Source organism: Dromaius novaehollandiae, chromosome 34 (genome assembly GCF_036370855.1).
Source record: "Dromaius novaehollandiae isolate bDroNov1 chromosome 34, bDroNov1.hap1, whole genome shotgun sequence".
Lineage (NCBI taxonomy): Eukaryota > Metazoa > Chordata > Aves > Casuariiformes > Dromaiidae > Dromaius > Dromaius novaehollandiae.
Window position 1 is genome coordinate 674285 of NC_088133.1, and position 18044 is coordinate 692328.

Genomic DNA, 18044 nt, shown 5'->3' on the forward strand with positions numbered 1-18044 from the left:
GGACGCGGCGGGCGTCCTGCCCCCCCCGTTCCCAGAAACGCCGGTTCCCTCCCGGCCGCATCCTCGGCCCTCGACCTGCACGATCGATTTTGGAGAGCGGCAGCGTTTCCCAGGCTGCGGCGCTCAAAAAAGCAGCTGCAGCGCCAGCTCGGCGCTATATATATCTCTATATATCTATATTTAAGGCCTGCGCCTGGCTCCTCGTCCTCGCCAGCCCGGGCGCCGCTGCTGCAGCGAGAGGCCGGTTTCCCGCTGCCGGTCGAAATGGAGCTGCTGCGCTAAGAGAAGCCGGGGAGGGAGACGCTGCCCGGGCGAACGGCACCGGTTTTCCGGCGTCGCCGCGCCGAAAGTCGCGATTTGGGATTGCTGCAACGGTGCAACGGGCTCAGAGCAGCGTCGCCTGCAGACGCTTGGCCGCAAACGTCCCTCCGCCAAACGCGGGCCAAAATAATAAAAGCGTTGGAGGTGCTAACGGCTGCGCTAACAGCGGCACTGGCCCGAGCTGCTGGGGCCTTTCCCCGTGTTTACGGTGCTGCTCGGCCCCAAAGCGCCGGGCGAGGCGAAGCGGCTGGCACTGAGCACCCTCCGGATCTGGCCCCGGAGCACAGCTGTTTCTGGGCCGCAGTGTAAAATATTCGGGCCTGTTTCCGTGCAAAACCCTGCGAGCGGCCGTCGCGCAACCCCGGTTCGGGCGAATGCTGCGGCCGAGGGTGGCCGGGGCCGTCCCGGGAGGGCTGGAGCCAGCGCCGTCGCTCGCCTGCCTGCGCCCGGCCCCACGCTGGGGTCCCCAGCCGCTTGACAGCAGTTTGCAGGTGTTGCCAGGTGTTGCCAGCTGTGCGGCACAGCGTGGGGCTGGCGCCGCTTCCCTGCGGCTGCACAGAGCTGGGTGCAAAGCCCAAGCGCTCACCCCGACCTTGCCAATTGCGCCGGGGCGGCCCGCGAGCGACACGCTGTGCCGGAGCAGTCCGGGTGTTGCACCGGAGCAGCCCGGGTGTTGCGCCGGAGCAGCCCGGGTGTTGCACCGGAGCAGTCCGGGTGTTGCACCAGAGCAGTCCGAGTGTTGCACCAGAGCAGCCCGGGTGTTGCACAGGAGCAGCCCGGGTGTTGCACGGGAGCAGTCCAGGTGTTGCACCGGAGCAGTCCAGGTGTTGCACTGGAGCAGTCCGGGTGTTGCACCAGAGCAGCCCGGGTGTTGCACAGGAGCAGCCCGGGTGTTGCACGGGAGCAGTCCGGGTGTTGCACCGGAGCAGCCCGGGTGTTGCACCGGAGCAGTCCAGGTGTTGCACTGGAGCAGTCCGGGTGTTGCACTGGAGCAGCCTGTGCGCTGCACGTTGCACCGGAGCCGCCCGTTACACCGGAGCCTCCCGCTGCCCCGGCGCCGCCCCCACCGCCCCCCCCGCCCGCTCCCGGCGCCGCGCGCTCCCGCCCCCCCCCCGCGCGCTCCCGCTGCCGGTGCTGCCGGGCGGCGGCGGCGCTGGGGCCGCGGCGCTGAGCGCGGGGGGCGGCGGGGGGCAGCGGGGGGGGGCGGCGGGGCGGGGGGGGGGCGGCGACGCCCCGGCCCGGCGCCATGGGCGAATGGACCATCCTGGAGCGGCTGCTGGAGGCGGCGGTGCAGCAGCACTCCACCATGATCGGCAGGTGAGCAGCCCGGGGCCCCCCCGGACGCCTGGGCCCCCCGGACACCTGGGCATCCCAGTACACCTGGGTCCAGGACCCGCCACTCTCGGGGGGGGGGGGGGAGAGGAGGTTGCCCCCAGCCCCACAGACCGCAGTGCCCCATGGACCCCCCCTACCTCACAGACCCCCAGATCCCCCTGCCCCATGGAACCCCCCTACCCCCTGCCCCACAGACCCCCTGCCCCACAGACCCCAGTGCCCCCAGCCCCACATTGCCCCCAGCCCCACGGCCCCCCCCCAGCTCCATGGACACTCCTGCCCCCAACCCCACATTGCCCCCAGCCCCATGGACCCTCCTGCCCCCAACCCCACATTGCCCCCAGCCCCATGGACCCCCCAACCCCACAGACCCCCCTACGCTGCCCCCAGCCCCTCGGCCGGTCCAGGAACTGCCCCGGGGAGCAGCAGTGGGTCCTGTCCCTGTGTCCCCCCCCCCCGGGGTGACCCCATGGGGCAGCTCCCACCGTGACAGGGGGGAACCAACCCCGGGTGTGGGGCTGAGCCCTGTGTCCCCTCCCCAGCCCCACAGCCCGGGGGGCTCTGGCTGCAGCTGGGGGGGGGGGAACAGCCCCAAAGGACACGTGGGGCAGGACGAGGGGCCCCTGCACTGCTCCCAGCAGCATCCTTCCCCCATCCCCATGGCCGGGGGGGGGCCGGGGCCACCGTCCAGGACCCCCGCGGGGCCCAGAGAGGCCCCTGCCCCGGCCCCACGGCACCTCCCGCCCTGGGGAACGGGCTTCGGAGCTGCGGGAGGGCTCGGGGGGGCCGCGGCGGCGGCGGGACGGGTCTCGAGGGGCTGGGGGGGGGCACGGGGGGGGGGCACGGGGGGGGGTGCAGGTGCCGGCGGCGTCCCGCAGGATCCTGCTGACGGTGGTGGTGATCTTCCGCATCCTCATCGTGGCCATCGTGGGCGAGACGGTGTACGAGGACGAGCAGGCCATGTTCACGTGCAACACGCCGCAGCCCGGCTGCAGCCAGGCCTGCTACGACCGCGCCTTCCCCGTCTCCCACATCCGCTACTGGGTCTTCCAGATCATCCTGGTCTGCACGCCCAGCCTCTGCTTCATCACCTACTCCGTGCACCAGGCCGCCAAGCCGCGCCGGCACCGCGGCTCCCGGGAGCCCCACGGCGTCCCGGCGGAGCCCCACGGTGTCCCGGCGGAGCCGGCACCGGCACCGCGGCCCGCGCGCGGCGCCAAGGCCCGGCGGCAGGACGGCATCTCCCGCTTCTACGTCATCCAGGTGGTTTTCCGCAACGCCCTGGAGCTGGGCTTCCTGGCCGGGCAGTACCTGCTCTACGGCTTCCGCGTGCCGGGCGTCTTCGCCTGCGACCGGCACCCCTGCGTGCGGGCGGTGGAGTGCTACGTGTCGCGGCCCACCGAGAAGACCCTCTTCCTGGCCTTCATGTTCGCCGTGAGCGGCGTCTGCGTCCTGCTCAACCTGGCCGAGCTCAACCACCTGGGCTGGCGCAAGGTGCGGGCGGCCGTGCGCGGGGCCCGGGCGCGCCGCCGGCCCCCCAGGAAGGGTCCGGCCGCGCCGCCGCCGCCGCCGAGCCGCACGCAGTCCGGCGAGTCCGCCTACGTCTGAGCCCCCCCCCCCCCCCCCCCCGGCGCGGCCCCCCCCGGGGCCTTTTCCACATTCGCGGTGCAAGGAAGGACCGGGGCGGGCGGCCCCGGGGGCTGTTTACGGCGGATCGGACCCCCCCGCTCCGCACCCGGGACCTCGGGGTGTAAATAAACGCCGGGATTTGAGGCCGAGCTCGCCTGGGGGGCGGCGGGGAGGCCCCCGGCTGCTCCTCGGCCCCCCCGGTGTGGGGCAGGGCTGGGGGGGCCGCGCGGCTCCCTCCCGCTGCGGCTTTGCAGCCTTTAATCGGCTCTAATAGCTCTAAAGCAGGGAAAGGGGTTGAGCCAGGCACCATCTGCCGGGGCCCCCCCCCCGGGAGCCGGGCCACTGTGGCTCCGCTATCCCGGCTCCGTTATCCCAGCTCTTCTCCCGGCTCCGCTATCCCACTTCCGTTATCCCGGCTCCGCTGTCCCAGCTCTTCTCCCGGCTCCGCCATCCCGGCTCCCTGGGGGGGACGCGAGGCGGGGAGACCCCCCCAGCTCGGCGCAGCGGGGAGAACGTGCTGGTGCCAAAGGTTTTATTAGGCGGAAAACGGGGGCTCGGGACGCGGCTGGGTCGGTGGCTACAACCTGCAACACACAGAGACGGGGGGGTCGGTGGGGGGGGACACCAGGCCCCCCGGGGGACGCCGGGGCCCGCCCCGCCCGGCCCCACTCACGTCACTTCCCGGAAAGCTCTCTTCTCCACGTATTTCAGCCGGTATTTCCGCTTGAACCTGGCGGGGAGAGAGGGAACAAAATCCGCTTGCGTTTCCCCCCCCGAGCGCCGCAGCGGGAGTCGCTCCAGGCTGGGGGCTGGAGCCGGGGGGGTCCCGCTGTGCCCCCCCCCCCCCGCCGTGGCCCCCGCGTACTTGGCCCTCTCGCGCGGCTCGATGAGGTTCCTCCGCTGCAGGCTCTTGAAGCGGTCGCGCAGGACGCTGCCCTCGGGCTGCAGGGACAGCGGAGCGGGTTAGAGCCCCCGGGGGGGTCTCGGGGAGGGGGGGGTCCCGTCCCTGTCCCTGTCCCTGTCCCCCCCCCGGTGCCCTCAGCTCCCAGGTCCCGCCCGCACGGCGAGGCCCCGGGAGCCCCGGGAAGCCTTCACATTCCCAGCCCGGCGGGCTGCGAATCCTCGTAGCGCAAGGATGGGTCTCATCACGGGGCACTGGGGGGGGCAGAGACCCCCCCCCACCATGGTGGTGTCCCCCCCCGGGCCCCCCCCGCGGCACAGACCCACCTTCAGCGCCCGCAGGGACTCGGGCAGCTCCTCGCTCAGCTGCACCTCCAGGCTGGGGGCTTCGTACCTGCGGGGAGGGGGCAGGAGATGGGGCAGCATCCGCGCGGCCCCCCCGGCCCCGAACCCGCCCCCCAGCCCCGGGGGGGGCCCGGGGGGGCCCCGGCGCTCACCTGAGCCGCCCCAGGCGCCGCGGCAGGGCGTCGCGGGCCCGGCGTTGGGCCAGGCGGGCCCGGCGTCGCTGCAGCAGCTCCGCTTCCCGGCGCCGCAGCTGCAGCCGGAGGCCGCGCAGGCGGAAGAGCTCCTGGCGCCGGCACCGTGCTGCCTTCTCCCGGCGCCGCCGGGCCGCCTGGGGGGACGCCGCGCTCAGACGCCGGCCAGGGGGGGCCCCCGTGCCCCCCCCCCGGCCCTGGGGGCCCCCCCACGCACCAGGGCTCGGGCCTCCTTCTCCCTGCGGCGCTGCTGCTCCGTCTTCTTCTCCGGGCGGGGGGCGGCGCGGCCCGGCCGCGGGGGCTCCGCCGGCTCCTCCGGCCCCTCCGGCTCCCCGCCTTCCTCCTCCGACTCCTCCAGCAGCCCCTCGCACTCCTCCCGGAACAGCGTCTCCTGCGGGGGGGGGGACGCGGTGAGGCTGCCCCCCCGCCCCAAGCCACCGCGGGGGCATTCGGGGCTCCCCGGAGCGGGGGGAGGCTCCCGGCTCCGGGGGGGGCAGGATGCGCCCTGCCACGCTTGCTGGGGGGGGGGGGAACCAGCAGCAGCCCCCCCCGGGGCCGGGGGGGCCGGTCTCACCGCGGTGGGGGCCTCGGCGGCGGCGGGGAAGCTCAGCTGCCTCTGCAGCTTCTCCTCGGCCTTCTGCTTCTTCAGCTCGACCTCGTGGGCCCGCAGCAGCAGCGCCTGCGGGGAGGGCAGCGGCGCGAGTCCCCCCCCGGCCCCAAATCCCCCTGAATCGCCCCCAAATCGCCCCGCTCGCCCCCCCCGACCTGGTGGTCCTCGAAGGCGGGGTTGTAGGAGCCGCCGGCGGCGATGACCTCCACGGCGGGCGCCTCGGAGGGCCTCTTCCGCAGCCTGGCCGGGCGCTGGGGGGGGCACAGGGTGTGAGCGACCCCGGCCCGGCCGAGCCCCCCCCTCTGCTCCCCCCCCCGGCGCCCCCCCGACTCACCTTGACCCGCGGCTCTGCCGTCTGCACCGGGATCCAGCTGTCCGGGCTGCCCGGGGGGGCTGCGGGGAGCCGGCCGTCAGGCCCCGGGGGCGGGAAGCGGGAGACGCCGGCCCCTTCCCGGCCCCCCCTCGACGCGGCAGTGGCCCCCCGAGGTTTCCCCCGCGCTTCGCTCCTCCCCGGCCCCCCCCGGCTCCGGTTAATCCCGGCTCCGCGGCTCCCACCCCCGGCTCAGCCGGAGCGTGACCATCCGCCCCTGCTCCGGGCGCCGGCGGGGAGGGAATTCGAGCTCGTTCGCGTCCCAAAACGGGGGGAAACGTCCCCAAAACCGCCCCGGCACGGCCGCGCCGCCACGACCCCTCACCGCTCTCGGCCCAGATGTCGTAGAAGCTCCTGGCGGGGTCGAGGCGGCCCCGCTCTGGGGGCTGGGGCCCCCCCCGGGCCGGGGGCCCCCGCCGCAGCCGGGCCCGCAGCAGCCGCTCCGCGCGGGGCAGCACCCCCCGCGCCGCCAGCCGCTCCCACAGCCGCCGCTTCCGCTCCTGCTTCCTCCCGTTGGGGACCTGGTGCGCCAGGATGCTGCGGGCGAGCGGGGGGGTCACCGCCGGAGCCCCCCCGGCTCCCCCCGGGCCACCCCCCGCCCTGGGGAACTCACTCCTTGGGCGGCGGCACCTTGGAGTCGGGCTGCAGGATGAGGTCGATGCGCAGCGGCTTCTCCCGGCCCTTGTTCAGCCTCCGATCTGCGGTGTGGGGGGGGGAGCGTCACGCGGGGGGGTCACGGGGCGAGGGGGGGGCACTCCTGCCCGTGCTGAGCGGCCCCCCAGGACCCCGGCACCCACCTTTCTCCGCGTTGCCCGTGTCCACGAAGAAGAGGCTCTCGTCCGGCTTCTCCGCGATGAGGCCCCTGGCGGGAGGAGGAGGAGGAGGAGGAAGAGCCCGAGTTACTGCCGGGGCTGGGGGTAGCAGGGTCCCTCAGCCCCCCACACTCACCCCAAGGCTCCCCTTTCCCCCCCCAAATGCCCCAGCACCGCCCCCCCCCAGCCCCATCCGCCCCCCAGGGCCTTTTACACCCCCCCGAGCTGCCCCGAGGCCCCTCAAGCCCCGGGAACCCCCCCCCGAGGAGACCCTCACCCCCCCCAGCGTCTCCCAAAGCCTCTCCCAGCCCCCTCAGACCCCAGTGTCCCCTCAAGGCCCTTTGATACCCCAAGGCCCCCCCAAGCCCCCTCAGACCCCCCCCAAGACCCCTCAAGGCCTCCTCAGAGCCTCTCGCTCCCCCAGGACCCCCCCAGGCGCCCTGGATCCCCCCCCGGCCCCAGCCCCCCCCCCCCGGCCTCCCCAGAGCCCCTCCAGGGCCCCGGATCCCCCCCCAGGCAGCTCCCGGCCCCCCCCGGGCCCGGCCTCACCCGGCCGCGCGCTGCTGCAGCGCCACGTCCTCAAGGAAGTCGCCGATCTCGCGGCCGAGCCGCGCCTCGGGCCCGGCCCAGCGCTTCCAGCCCTTCTTGCGGTGGCGGCGGCCGCGGGCGCGGGGCCGGGCGGCGGCGGGGGGCCGCGACGTGGGGCCGAGGCCCAGGAACGGCGCCGCCGCCACGGGCGCCGCCATCTTGCCCGCGCAGCGAGGGAGGGTGAAAGGAGGGCGGGGCGCGCCGCGTGCCGGAAGTGCGCCCGCCCGCTTCCGGCCGCCATAGCGAGGAGGGCGCGAGGGGCGGCGCGGTGGGGGCGGCGCGGCGCCATCTTGGGAAGGGCGAGGCGGCGGCGGGGCGGGCGTGGATTGGACGCGCGGCGGGCGGCGTCACTGGGGGCGGGGCCCAGATGCGCGAACATCTGGTGGGGGAGGGGGCACCCGGGCGAGCCCGGCTCCTCCCAGATGTGCGTCCAGATGTGACCAGGGCGCTGCGCCCCCCCCGGGAGGGGCCCGAGGTCCCCAACCAGCTGCCACACGTGGCCCAGATGTTCCCACGGGACCGATATCCAGATGTGGCTGCGGATACGCTCCTCGCACGCCGTGCCCACACATCTGGGTGTGTGTACAGATGTGCAGTGGGCCCTGCGGCCATCTCCAGATGTGTTAATGCATGCCCCTTGGTGCCTCCCACGAGCCAGGTGTGCATCCAGATGTGCGGACGCTCCAGATGTTGGGACTGGGGGCGTGACCCCCGGAACGCCGGTCACATTCTCCAGATGTGGCTCCAGCTGTGCGCCCTGCTTGTCACCCACTGCCCCCTCCCTGGTGCCAGATGTCAGCCCCGTTGTTCCCATATCTCCTTGCTTGTGCACAGCTGTGTGACCACGAGACCCCGACCCTCCGTCCCAGATGTTGTCCCTGATGCGTCACCAGCTCTTTGCTGTATCCAGGTAGGAATCCAGATGTGCCCTGGGCCCCATGGGGGTCCAGATGTGACCCCGAGCCCACCCTGTCTCCAGCTGTGAGCCCAGATGTGTCCCCCACTATTGCACACGCAGACTCGCACAGGCGCACACGCTCCCCCACCCCCTCCACACGCCTGCACACGCCTGCACACGTGCCCCACATGTGCACACACGTGCCGCCCCCCCATACACCCCCCCGGCACCACCCTGGCCCCCCACCGGGTCCCCCCCACGCTTCCGCACCCCAAACTTGCACCATCCCTTTGCAGCCCCCCAGCCTGTGCACCCAGCCCCCCCAACCCCCCCTGCACCCCCAGCCTGTGCACCCAGCCCCCCTGCAGCACCCCCCTGCACCCCCAACTTGTGCATCCACCCCCTGCATCCCTTCTCCCCCCAACCTGTGCACCCAGCCCCCCCAACCCCCCCTGCACCCCCAACTTGTGCACCCCCCCGCATCCCTTCTCCCCCCAGCCTGTGCACCCAGCCCCCCCAACCCCCCCTGCACCCCCAACTTGTGCACCCCCCCGCATCCCTTCTCCCCCCAGCCTGTGCACCCAGCCCCCCAACCCCCCCTGCACCCCCCAACTCGTGCATCCCCCCCCTGCATCCCTCCCCCCCCAGCCTTTGCACCCAGCCCCCCCGCAACCCCCCCTGCACCCCCAACTTGTGCATCCCCCCCTGCATCCCTTTCCCCCCCCAGCCCGTGCACCCAGCCCCCCCATGGCCCCCTGCCCCCCTAGCCTGTCCATCCAACCCCCCCGCCCCCCCGCCCCCCCCCGCCGCCCCGCAGAGCCCGGAGGCAGCTCGTTCCGCAGAAGGAAGGCGCCGCCGTTTATTGCAGCGAGCCGGGACGCCACGGGGATGGGCTGGGGGGGGGGGGGAGGTCGGGGGGCCCCCCCCCCCCGTCACTCGGCGGAGCCCTTGTGGCGGCGCTTGGAGGGGGGGACGAGGCGGGGGGGCAGGTCGGCGGGCAGGCGGCGGCCCTGCAGCTTGGCGCCGATGAGGTGGCTGGCGAGGGCGAACTCCTCGTGGTCCAGCATGCCGTCGCGGTCCACGTCGCTGAGCTGCCAGATGCGGCCCAGCACCGAGCTGGGCAGCCGCGTGCTCACCATCCAGCTGCGCGCCTTGGGGCCGCTCAGCTTCCCGTCCAGCGGCGACAGCGTGTAGAAGATCTCGTCGTACTTGGGCTTGTCCTTGGTGACCACCCACTCGTCGCCTTCCTCCGCCGCCGCCTCCTCCTCCTCCTCCTCCTCGCCGCCCGCGAAGGGCCCTCGGCGGGTGCCCTCGAAGGCGCCGCCCTGCACCGCCGCCCCGGGCGCCTCCAGCTCCTCTCGCCGCAGCAGCGGCACCAGCGCGGCCACGTCGCGGCCCAGCAGCTCCTCCAGGGCCTCCAGCATCCGCCCCTTGGGCCCCCGCAGCTTCCCGAAGTCCTGCGCCAGCAGCAGCTCCTGCCGCCGCGCGGGGCGACACGGGGACGCCGTTACGGGGGCGAGGGGCGGGGGGGGCGCGGGGGGGTCTGCGCGCGGCGCAGCGGGGCGTCCGGGTGCAAAGGAGCCGGTTGTCCCGGTGCAATAGTGCTGGGTTATCCGGGTGCAAAGGAGCCGGTTATCCCAGTGCAATAGAGCCAGTCATCCAGGTGCAATAGTGCTGGGTTATCCAGGTGCAATAAAGACTGCAAAAAGCCAGTTATGGGACCCCCCAGTGCAAAAAAGCAGTTTAAAGCCAGTTATCCAGGTGCAAAGGAGCCGGTTATCCCAGTGCAACAGAGCCGGTTATCCCAGTGCAATAGTGCTGGGTTATCCCGGTGCAATAAAGGCTGCAAAAAGCCGGTTATGGGACCCCCCAGTGCAAAAAAGCAGATTAAAGCTGGTTATCCGGGTGCAAAGGAGCCGGTTATCCCGGTGCAATAGAGCCAGTCATCCAGGTGCAATAGTGCTGGGTTATCCAGGTGCAATTAAGGCTGCAAAAAGCCAGTTATGGGACCCCCCCAGTGCTAAAAAGCAGTTTAAAGCCAGTTATCCAGGTGCAAAAGAGCCGGTTATCCGAGTGCACTAGACTGGGGTATCCCAATGCAATAAAGGCTGCAAAAAGCCAGTTATGGGACCCTCCCGGTGCAAAAAAAACAGATTAAAGCTGGTTATCTGGGTGCAACAGAGCTGGTTATCCGGGTGCAATAGTGCTGGGTTATCCAGGTGCAATAAAGGCTGCAAAAAGCCGGTTATGGGACCCTCCCGGTGCAAAAAAAACAGATTAAAGCTGGTTATCTGGGTGCAAAAGCCAGTTATCCCGGTGCAATAGAGCCAGTCATCCAGGTGCAATAGTGCTGGGTTATCCAGGTGCAATAAAGGCTGCAAAAAGCCAGTTATGGGACCCTCCCAGTGCAAAAAAGCAGATTAAAGCTGGTTATCCAGGTGCAATAGAGCCGGTTATCCGGGTGCAATAGTGCTGGGTTATCCAGGTGCATTAGAGCAGGGTATCCAGATGCAGTGAAGGCTGCAAAAAGCCGGTTATGGGACCCTCCCAGTGCAAAAAAGCAGAATAAAGCCTGTTATCTCTGTGCAAAAGAGCTGGTTATCCAGGTGCATTAGAGTGGGGTATCCGGGTGCGGTAGAGCAGGGTGTCTGGATGCAATAAAGGCTGCAAAAAGCCAGTTATGGGACTCCCCCAGTGCAAAAAAGCAGATTAAAGCTGGTTATCCAGGTGCAAAAGAGCTGGGTTGTCCAGGTGCAACAGAGCCGGTTATCCAGGTGCAATGAAGGTTGCAAAAAGCCGGTTATTGGAGCCCCCGTTGTAAAAAAGCAGATTAAAGGTGGTCATCCGGGTGCAATAGAGCCGGTTATCCGGGTGCAATAGAGCAGGGCATCTGGGTGCAATAAAGGCTGCAAAAAGCCGGTTATGGGACCCCCCAGTGCAAAAAAGCAGATTAAAGCCGTTAATCTGGCTGCAAAAGAGCCGGCTAGCCGGGTGCAAAAAAAGCCAGTTATCCGGGTGCAAAAAAAGCCAGTTATCCGGGTGCAAAAAAAGCCAGTTATCCGGGTGCAAAGGCTGCAAAAAGCCATTTTTTGGACCCGCCGGGTGCAAAAAAAGCGGACGGAGCGGGTGACGGGGCGCGCGGGAGCCGTTTCGGGGGGGGGCGGTGCCCACCTGCATGCGGGCGCAGTCGGGGAAGTCTCCGGGCGGGATGTGGTGCTCCAGCTGGATCCTGGCGAAGAGCAGCGGCAGCTTGGCGATGAGCTGCTTCTTCTTGTTGTCCTTGCCGAAGACGGACGGCATCTCCTTCTTGAGGTGCCCCATGATGTGGGCGTGCACCTGCGGGGGCGGGGGGGGGGGTCGCTGGGGCCCAGGCGTGCCCGGACCCCCCCGCTCCTGCACATGGGGGTTGGGGGGATTTGGGGGGGTTTTGGGGGGGTTTTGGGGGGTCGGATGTGCAGAGCTCGGTCACTGCCAGGGCTCCCGCGGGATCGTGGTGCAGGGGGGGCTGGTTGGAGTCCCGTCCCCATCCCAGCCCCGTCCCATCCCTGTCCCTATTCCATCCCCATCCCATCTCCATCCCATCTCCATCCCCATCCCATTGCTGTCCCATTCCCATCCCAATTCCCATTCCCATCCCGTCTCGTCCTATCCCCATCCCATCCCCATCTCCGTCCCCATCCGTGTCCCCATCCCATTCCCATCCCATCCCTATCCCTGTCCCCATCCTGATCCTGTCTCCATCCCCATCCCATCCCGGTTCCCATCCCCATCCCATCCCATTCCTGTTCCCATCTGATTCCCATCCCCATCCCATTCCCATCCCATCCCATTCCCATCCCATCCCATCCCATTCCCATCCCCGTCTCTTTCCCCATCCCCATCCCATCCTGATCCCTGTCCCCATCCCTGTCCCTGTCCCCATCCCATCCCCGTCCCCATCCCCGTCCCCATCCCCATCCCCATCCCGTCCCCGTCCCGTCCGGCCGGGCTGTGTGCGGGAGCCGCCTTGGCCCCCATCCTGGAAAATCCCGGCGCCGCTCCGGGGGCCGGGGGGGGCCGGGGGGGGCGGGAGGAAGCCCCGGCGCACAAAGGGCCGCGGCGCAGGTGGCCGGAAGAGATAAGGGCAAGCGGGAACCGCCGCCGGCCTGGGCCCCGCTTCCGCCCGGCCCGACGCCAGGGTGAGGGGCTCGGCCCCGCTGCCCCGGGGGGGGGGTCCCACGGCGGGGGGGGGGGGGCACGGATGGGACACCTGGAGCGGGACCCGGCCGGGGGTGGGGGGGGGCTTGGATATTAATTACTCCCTAACGAGGGCGGCGGAAGGCTCTGCCTCGTCGGAAACCGCTAACGAGGAAACCGGGCGCAGGATGCGGCCGGGCCGGGGGCCACGGTCCCCCCCCCCCCGGGGCTATTGTTGCAGCCGGGGGGGAACCGTGCCAGGACCCCCCCCCCCCAGACGCCAGGGACCCAGGCGTCCTGCCCCCCCCCCCAGCCGGGAGGCCTCCGTGTCCGGGAGGGGCCCAGGAGTCCGGGCCCCCGGGCCCTGCTTACGCCAAACGCGGGCTCTACCCGCCCCCCCCGGCGAGGCCTGGAGAAAGGGCCCAGGAGTCCGGGCCAAGCTCTGCCCCGCGGGAACCGGGGGGGGAGGAGTCCTGGTCGAGGGGAACCGGAGCTGGGAGGGGGCCCAGGCGTCCTGGCCTGCGGGAACAGGAGCCAGGAGAGGGCCCAGGCGTCCTGGTCCTGGCTCTGCTCCGCGGGACCTGGGAGGGGGCCCAGGCGTCCTGATCCCGGCTCTGGCCTGCGGGAACCAGAGCTGGGAGAGGACTCAGGAGTCCTGGCCTGCGGGAACCAGAGCCGGGAGAGGGCCCAGGCGTCCTGGCCTGCGGGAACCAGAGCCGGGAGAGGGCCCAGGCGTCCTGGTCCCAGCTGTGGCCTGCGGGAACCAGAACTGGGAGAGGGCCCAGGCGTCCTGGTCCTGGCTCTGGCTCTGCTCTGCGGGACCTGGGAGAGGGCCCAGGCGTCCTGGTCCATGGGAACCAGAACTGGGAGAGGGCCCAGGCGTCCTGGTCCCAGTGCTGGCCCGGGGGACCTGGGAGAGGGCCCAGGCGTCCTGGTCCTGGCTCCAGCCCACGGGAACCGGAGCTGGGAGGGGCCCAGGCGTCCCGGTCCCGGCTCCAGCCCGCGGGACCCGATCCGGGGGGGCCCAGGCGTCCGGAGCCGGGAGAGGGCCCAGGCGTCCCGGTCCCAGCTCCGGCCGGCGGGACCCGATCCGGGGGGGGGGCCCAGGCGTCCGGAGCCGGGAGAGGGCCCAGGCGTCCCGGTCCCGGCTCCGGCCGGCGGGACCCGATCCGGGGCACCCGGCGCCCGGCGCTCACCCGGACCAGGCGGGCCCGCTTGACGAGGTCGTTGAGCTTCCTCAGGGCCGCGTTGCGGGGCAGGTTCTGGATGTCCTGGAACAAGTCCTGCTCCTCCAGCTCGAAGAGCCGCCGGTTGTCGGAGACGAGCAGCGGCTCGGCCCAGAAGGAGCCGATGAAGACGCGCAGCACCTCGGGGGTGTTGAACACCTTCCCCAGGGACCACATCAGCGCCCCGTAGACCCGCATCAGCTGCTGCGTCTCCACCATGTCGGCCTTGTTCAGGACCACCCGGATCTTGTCCTCGTTGCCCCTGAGGGCTCGGATGGCCTCCGAGAACTCGTCCGAGATCTCCAGCTTGTGCGCGTCGAAGAGGAGGATGATGAGGTCGACGCGCTCGGCGAACCACTGCAGCACGGCCGCGAAGTCGTAGCCTGCGGGGAGGCGGGCGGCACGGCGGGGGCTCGCGCGGGCTCCTGCGCGGCCCCGATCCCCCCGGCACGGCCCGGACCCCCGCACGACCCCAACGCCCACACGTTGCACGGTCCGGAGCCGTGCGCACCCCGATCCCCGCCCTTGCACAGCCCGGACCCCCGTGCACAGCCCTGATTTCTGCTCGTGCCCAGCCCGGACCCCGTGCACACACACACACCCCCCGATCGCCGCTCGCGCACGGCCCTGTGCGGTGCCCGGCCCCGGCCCCGCAGACCCTGCACCCCCCCGGTGCCCCTCCCCTGCGGAGCCCCCAAAACGGCGAAGGGGACAGGGCACAGCTGGGCCCGCAGCTGGGGACGGCATCGCAGGGGGGTATCGGCCCCCTTGGGACAGAGCGGGGCTGGGGGCACCGCTGGAGCCACATCTGGATGGCAGGGAGGGGCTGGGGGTCCTGGGCACATCTGGAGAGAGCAGCAGGGTCCTGCTGCACATCTGGACCAGGGCTGGAGACTGGGGTGGTCTGGGGGCACATCTGGGCCAAAGCCAGTGGATGGGGCATTGGGGGGCACATCTGGACCCAAGAGTGGGGAATCGGGGCCCGGGGGGCACATCTGGACCCACAGCAGGACACGGGGCCACGTGGGGTGGAACATCTGGGCAACCACACGAAGAGGGGGGGCGGATTGGGGGCACATCTGGACCCAACCGTGGAGACTGGGGAGGTCTGGGGAGCACATCTGGGCCAGACCCCAGAGAAGGAGCCTTGGGGGGGCACATCTGGAACCCTGGATGGCAGCAGGGGCAGCGGAGGGGCACATCTGGATGCACCCCGGGGACCAGGGTTCCTTCGGTGGGGCACATCTGGACCTAGAGCTGGTCAGGGCGGGGCACATCTGGACCCACACCAGGAGATGGGGTATTTGGGGGGCACGTTTGGACCAACAGCTGGAACGGGGGGGTCACTCGGGGTGGGGCCCATCTGGGTCCACAGCTGGAGTCGGCATCACATCTGGGCCACACTCGGCGACAGGGTTTGGGGGTGGGGGGGCACATCTGGCCCCGGCCCCGAGGCGGGGTGGGTGGAAACTCGGCCGTGCCCCGTCCGTGCGTCCGTGCGTCCGTCCGTGCCCCCCCCCCGCCCCCGGGCCGCACGGTGGCCGCCCCTACCCCGGCTCACGCGCTGCTTGGCCCCGGAGAGGATCCCCGGCGTGTCGATGATGCTGATGCTCTCCAGCACCTGGTTGGGCAGGTGGGCGCACATGAACCTGGGGGGGGGGGGGGGGGGGCCAGTCAGCGCCCGGACGCCTGGGCCCCCGCCGGGCGAGGGGCCGCCCCCACATGCGGGGGGCACCTGGGGTGTGATTGCACCGGCCCGGACGCCTGGGCCCCCGCGCAGCGTGCCGGAGGCCCGTGGGAGCCCCGCGCCGGGTGAGTCACGGCTCCCCACCCTGCGTGCCGGAGGCGACGGGAAACCCGCCAGCAGCAGCCGCCCGGGGGGGGGGGAGGGGGGGGCGGCCCCAGCGCAGCCCCCGCGCAGGGAGGGGAGGCGGCAGCGGCCTGGGCCTCCGCAGCAGCTGCTGAGCCGGATTACGGGCACCGCTGCAACCCGCCCCACATGCACCCCAACCCTCCGTGCAGTATTGCAGCCCCAGCTGCACGAAATGCTGCTCCCCTGGTTGCAGGCCCCACTGCGCGCGCTGCCGCAGCCCCCCCCGCACCCCCGCAGCCCTGGCTGCCCGCACCGTTGCAACCCCGGGTGCATGAATGCAGCCGAGCTAAAGGCACCGCGGCAGCCCTGACTGCAGGCAGCGTTGCAGCCCTGGCGAGATGCATCGCTGTGGCCTGAATTGCAGGCACTGCTGCAGCCCTAGCTGCATGCAGCGTTGCAGCCCGAACGCTGTGCACGATTGCAACACAAACTCGGTGCACGATTGCACCCAAACTCGGTGCCCGCTCACAGCCGAACGCTGTGCTGCAGCGCGGCGACGTGCGCGGCTGCCCGCGCGCCCCAGCCCTGACGCCGTCTTTCCGAGGCGGCCCCGGGCAGGGCGGCCGCTGGGGCCGGGGCCTTGGCAAGCCGCGGTGCTGCATTCCTGAGGCCTGGCTCATCCCGAGCCGCCGCCGGGAACAGGGAGGCTCCGGGGGGGGTTCAGGCTCCGGGGGGATTTTCCGTGCGGGGCAGGAGCTGGTGGGAAACTCCCCGAGCCCAACGCGATGCCTCACGCGGCCCCGGCCGGGGGGGGGCCCGGGCTGCCCCTGTCCCGTCCACCCCCCCCGCACGTGTGCAGGGCGACGCGCTCTCCCGGCCAAAAGAAGTTTCCAAACGTTTCTGGCCGACGGGCTCCGTTTCGGGAGGAAATATCGACAAAAAAGGAAAAAAAGGAGAAAGCAGAGCGTCCGCGGTGGGGCTGGGAGACGCTGCTCCCTGCTGCTGCGTGCAACGGTGCAATGATGCAACTGTGCAATGGTGCAACTGTGCAATGGTGCAAGGGTGCAAAAGTGCAATGGTGCAAAAGTGCAACTGTGCAATGGTGCAAGGGTGCAACGGTGCAAAAGTGCAATGGAGCAAGGGTGCAATGATGCAATGGTGCAAAAGTGCAAGGGTGCAATGATGCAACGGTGCAAGGGTGCAATGGTGCAAGCCAGGGCGGTGGCAGCTTTGCTGGGCTGCAAAGGGAGGAGCAACAGCAGTAGCACGCAGGCACAGCGCCGGGGTTTTGGGGCCGTTGCACGGAAAAAAGGGGCCGGGGCCGCCGCCGGGGCCCCACTCACCGGTTGAGGAAGGTGTTGCCGAAGGGGTTGAGCTTGCGGAAGGGCTTCTTGGGGTCGACGATGAGGGCGTTGCCCGGCGTGATGCCCTCGGTCTCGCCGTGCATGACGGCCACGAAGGAGTCGGTGGTGGGCTCGGGCCCCACGCGGCTGCCGGGGATGTCCTGCTCCAGCAGGTACTTGATGAAGGTGGTCTTCCCCGTGGAGTACTGCCCCGCCACCAGCACCATGGGCTTGCTGTCGAAGTCGGCGTCCTCCAGCGCGGGCGAGTGGAAGTCGTGGAAGCGGTAGAACTCCTCCACCGGCAGCAGCTTCTTCTTGTAGAGCTCCTTGAGGCCCTCGGTGACGGTGCGGATCACCTCGGGGTTCTTCTTCTCCTGCTTCTTCATCCAGCTGAACATGGTGGCCCGGCGGCGAGAGGACGGCGCGGCCCGATCGGCCCGGCCGAGCCTGCGGCGAGCGGCGGCTGCTCCGCGCTCCGGGGCGGCGAGCGGCGGCGGCGGCCGGGTCCCGGCTTGGGGTCCCGGTTTGGGGTCCCGGTTTGGGGTCCTGGCTCGGGGTCCCGGCTCGAGCCCTGGTTCAGGTCCTGGCTTGGGGTCTCAGCTCAGGGTCTTGGTTTGGGGTCTCGATTCGGGTCCCGGCTCAGGTCCCGGCTCAGGGTCCCGGCTCAGGTCCCGGCTTGGGGTCTTGGTTCAGGTCCCGGTTCGGGGTCTCAGTTTGGGTCTTGGTTCTGGTCCCGGCTCGGGTCTTGGTTCGGGTTTTGGTTCAGGTCCTGGTTTGGGTCTTGGTTCTGGTCCCGGCTCAGGGTCTCGGTTCAGGTCCTGGCTCAGGGTCTCAGTTTGGGTCTTGGTTCGGGTCCTGGTTTGGGTCTCGGTTCTGGTCCCGGCTCAGGGTCTCAGCCCGGGGTCCTGGCTCGGGGTCCCAGCTCAGGGTCTCGGCTGGGGGTCTCGGTTCTGGTCCTGGCTCGGGGTCTCAGCCCGGGGTCCTGGCTCGGGGTCCCAGCTCAGGGTCTTGGCTCGGGGTCTCGGTTCTGGTCCCGGCTCGGGGTCTCCGCTTGGGTCCCAACTCGGGGTCTCCGCTTGGGTCCCAACTCGGGGTCTCCGCTTGGGTCCCAACTCGGGGTCTCCGCTTGGGTCCCGGCTCGCCCCGCTGCGGAGCGTGGGAATTTTGCTGGCGCGGTTCCCGCGCTGGCGCCACGACTCCGAGGCGGCTCCGCGTCGCTCCGGGGGCTTTTTGGGGCCTCTGGACGGGGAGAGCGAAAAACCCTCCCCGGCGGCGGCTTCTCCTCTTCCCGCAGGGAATAACGGCGGTTTCCCCCTCCCCAAAACCAGAAAGCGGAGAAGCTCCCGAGCGGAGCGGTGGTCCCGGCGCAGCCGCCGCTTCCCCAAGACAGACGCTTTTCCCGGCGCGATGCAACTCCCTTTTTTCCCCCCTCTTTTTTTTTTAATGGAGGAAAAATCCTGCCCTGAAGCCGCCGAAGATCCCGCAGA

General features: G+C 70.7%; 3 protein-coding genes across 3 annotated transcripts; 1 reads left to right on the plus strand and 2 right to left on the minus strand.

The window, feature by feature from the left end:
- The first annotated feature begins 1544 nt into the window (after positions 1-1544).
- On the plus strand, positions 1545-3264 carry LOC135325213 (gap junction delta-2 protein-like). The gene is made up of 2 exons (XM_064502992.1): positions 1545-1638; positions 2535-3264. Exons 1-2 carry the CDS (start codon positions 1568-1570, stop codon positions 3262-3264), a joined length of 801 nt encoding a protein of 266 aa, XP_064359062.1. The 5' UTR covers positions 1545-1567.
- A 539-nt stretch (positions 3265-3803) lies between these two features.
- On the minus strand, positions 3804-7317 carry NOP53 (NOP53 ribosome biogenesis factor). The gene is made up of 13 exons (XM_064502991.1): positions 7063-7317; positions 6499-6563; positions 6315-6399; positions 6027-6238; positions 5666-5724; positions 5487-5582; positions 5296-5400; positions 4939-5112; positions 4683-4858; positions 4513-4579; positions 4151-4227; positions 3959-4015; positions 3804-3869 (listed from the first exon to the last, which is right to left on the minus strand). The coding sequence occupies exons 1-13, from the start codon at positions 7257-7259 to the stop codon at positions 3863-3865; spliced, it is 1377 nt and encodes a 458-aa protein (XP_064359061.1). The 5' UTR covers positions 7260-7317; the 3' UTR covers positions 3804-3862.
- A 1516-nt stretch (positions 7318-8833) lies between these two features.
- Positions 8834-16983, minus strand: EHD2 (EH domain containing 2). Its single transcript, XM_064502945.1, has 5 exons — positions 16558-16983; positions 14953-15050; positions 13372-13784; positions 11171-11335; positions 8834-9474 (listed from the first exon to the last, which is right to left on the minus strand). Exons 1-5 carry the CDS (start codon positions 16953-16955, stop codon positions 8932-8934), a joined length of 1617 nt encoding a protein of 538 aa, XP_064359015.1. The 5' UTR covers positions 16956-16983; the 3' UTR covers positions 8834-8931.
- Positions 16984-18044: the final 1061 nt, after the last annotated feature.

Excerpts from the sequence above, each read along its gene's own strand:
- LOC135325213 (XM_064502992.1), top strand. The coding sequence starts at position 1,568 with ATGGGCGAATGGACCATCCTGGAGCGGCTGCTGGAGGCGGCGGTGCAG. Across the intron at positions 1,639-2,534 it reads CACTCCACCATGATCGGCAG|GATCCTGCTGACGGTGGTGG; the intron begins GTGAGCAGCCCG and ends GGCGTCCCGCAG.
- NOP53 (XM_064502991.1), bottom strand. The coding sequence starts at position 7,259 with ATGGCGGCGCCCGTGGCGGCGGCGCCGTTCCTGGGCCTCGGCCCCACG. Across the intron at positions 5,725-6,026 it reads CGACATCTGGGCCGAGAGCG|CCCCCCCGGGCAGCCCGGAC; the intron begins GTGAGGGGTCGT and ends GGCTCCCCGCAG. Across the intron at positions 4,016-4,150 it reads GAGCCGCGCGAGAGGGCCAA|GTTCAAGCGGAAATACCGGC; the intron begins GTACGCGGGGGC and ends TCTCCCCGCCAG.
- EHD2 (XM_064502945.1), bottom strand. The coding sequence starts at position 16,955 with ATGTTCAGCTGGATGAAGAAGCAGGAGAAGAAGAACCCCGAGGTGATC. Across the intron at positions 15,051-16,557 it reads GGCAACACCTTCCTCAACCG|GTTCATGTGCGCCCACCTGC; the intron begins GTGAGTGGGGCC and ends CCCCCCCCCCAG. Across the intron at positions 11,336-13,371 it reads AGCGGGCCCGCCTGGTCCGG|GTGCACGCCCACATCATGGG; the intron begins GTGAGCGCCGGG and ends CCGCCCCCGCAG.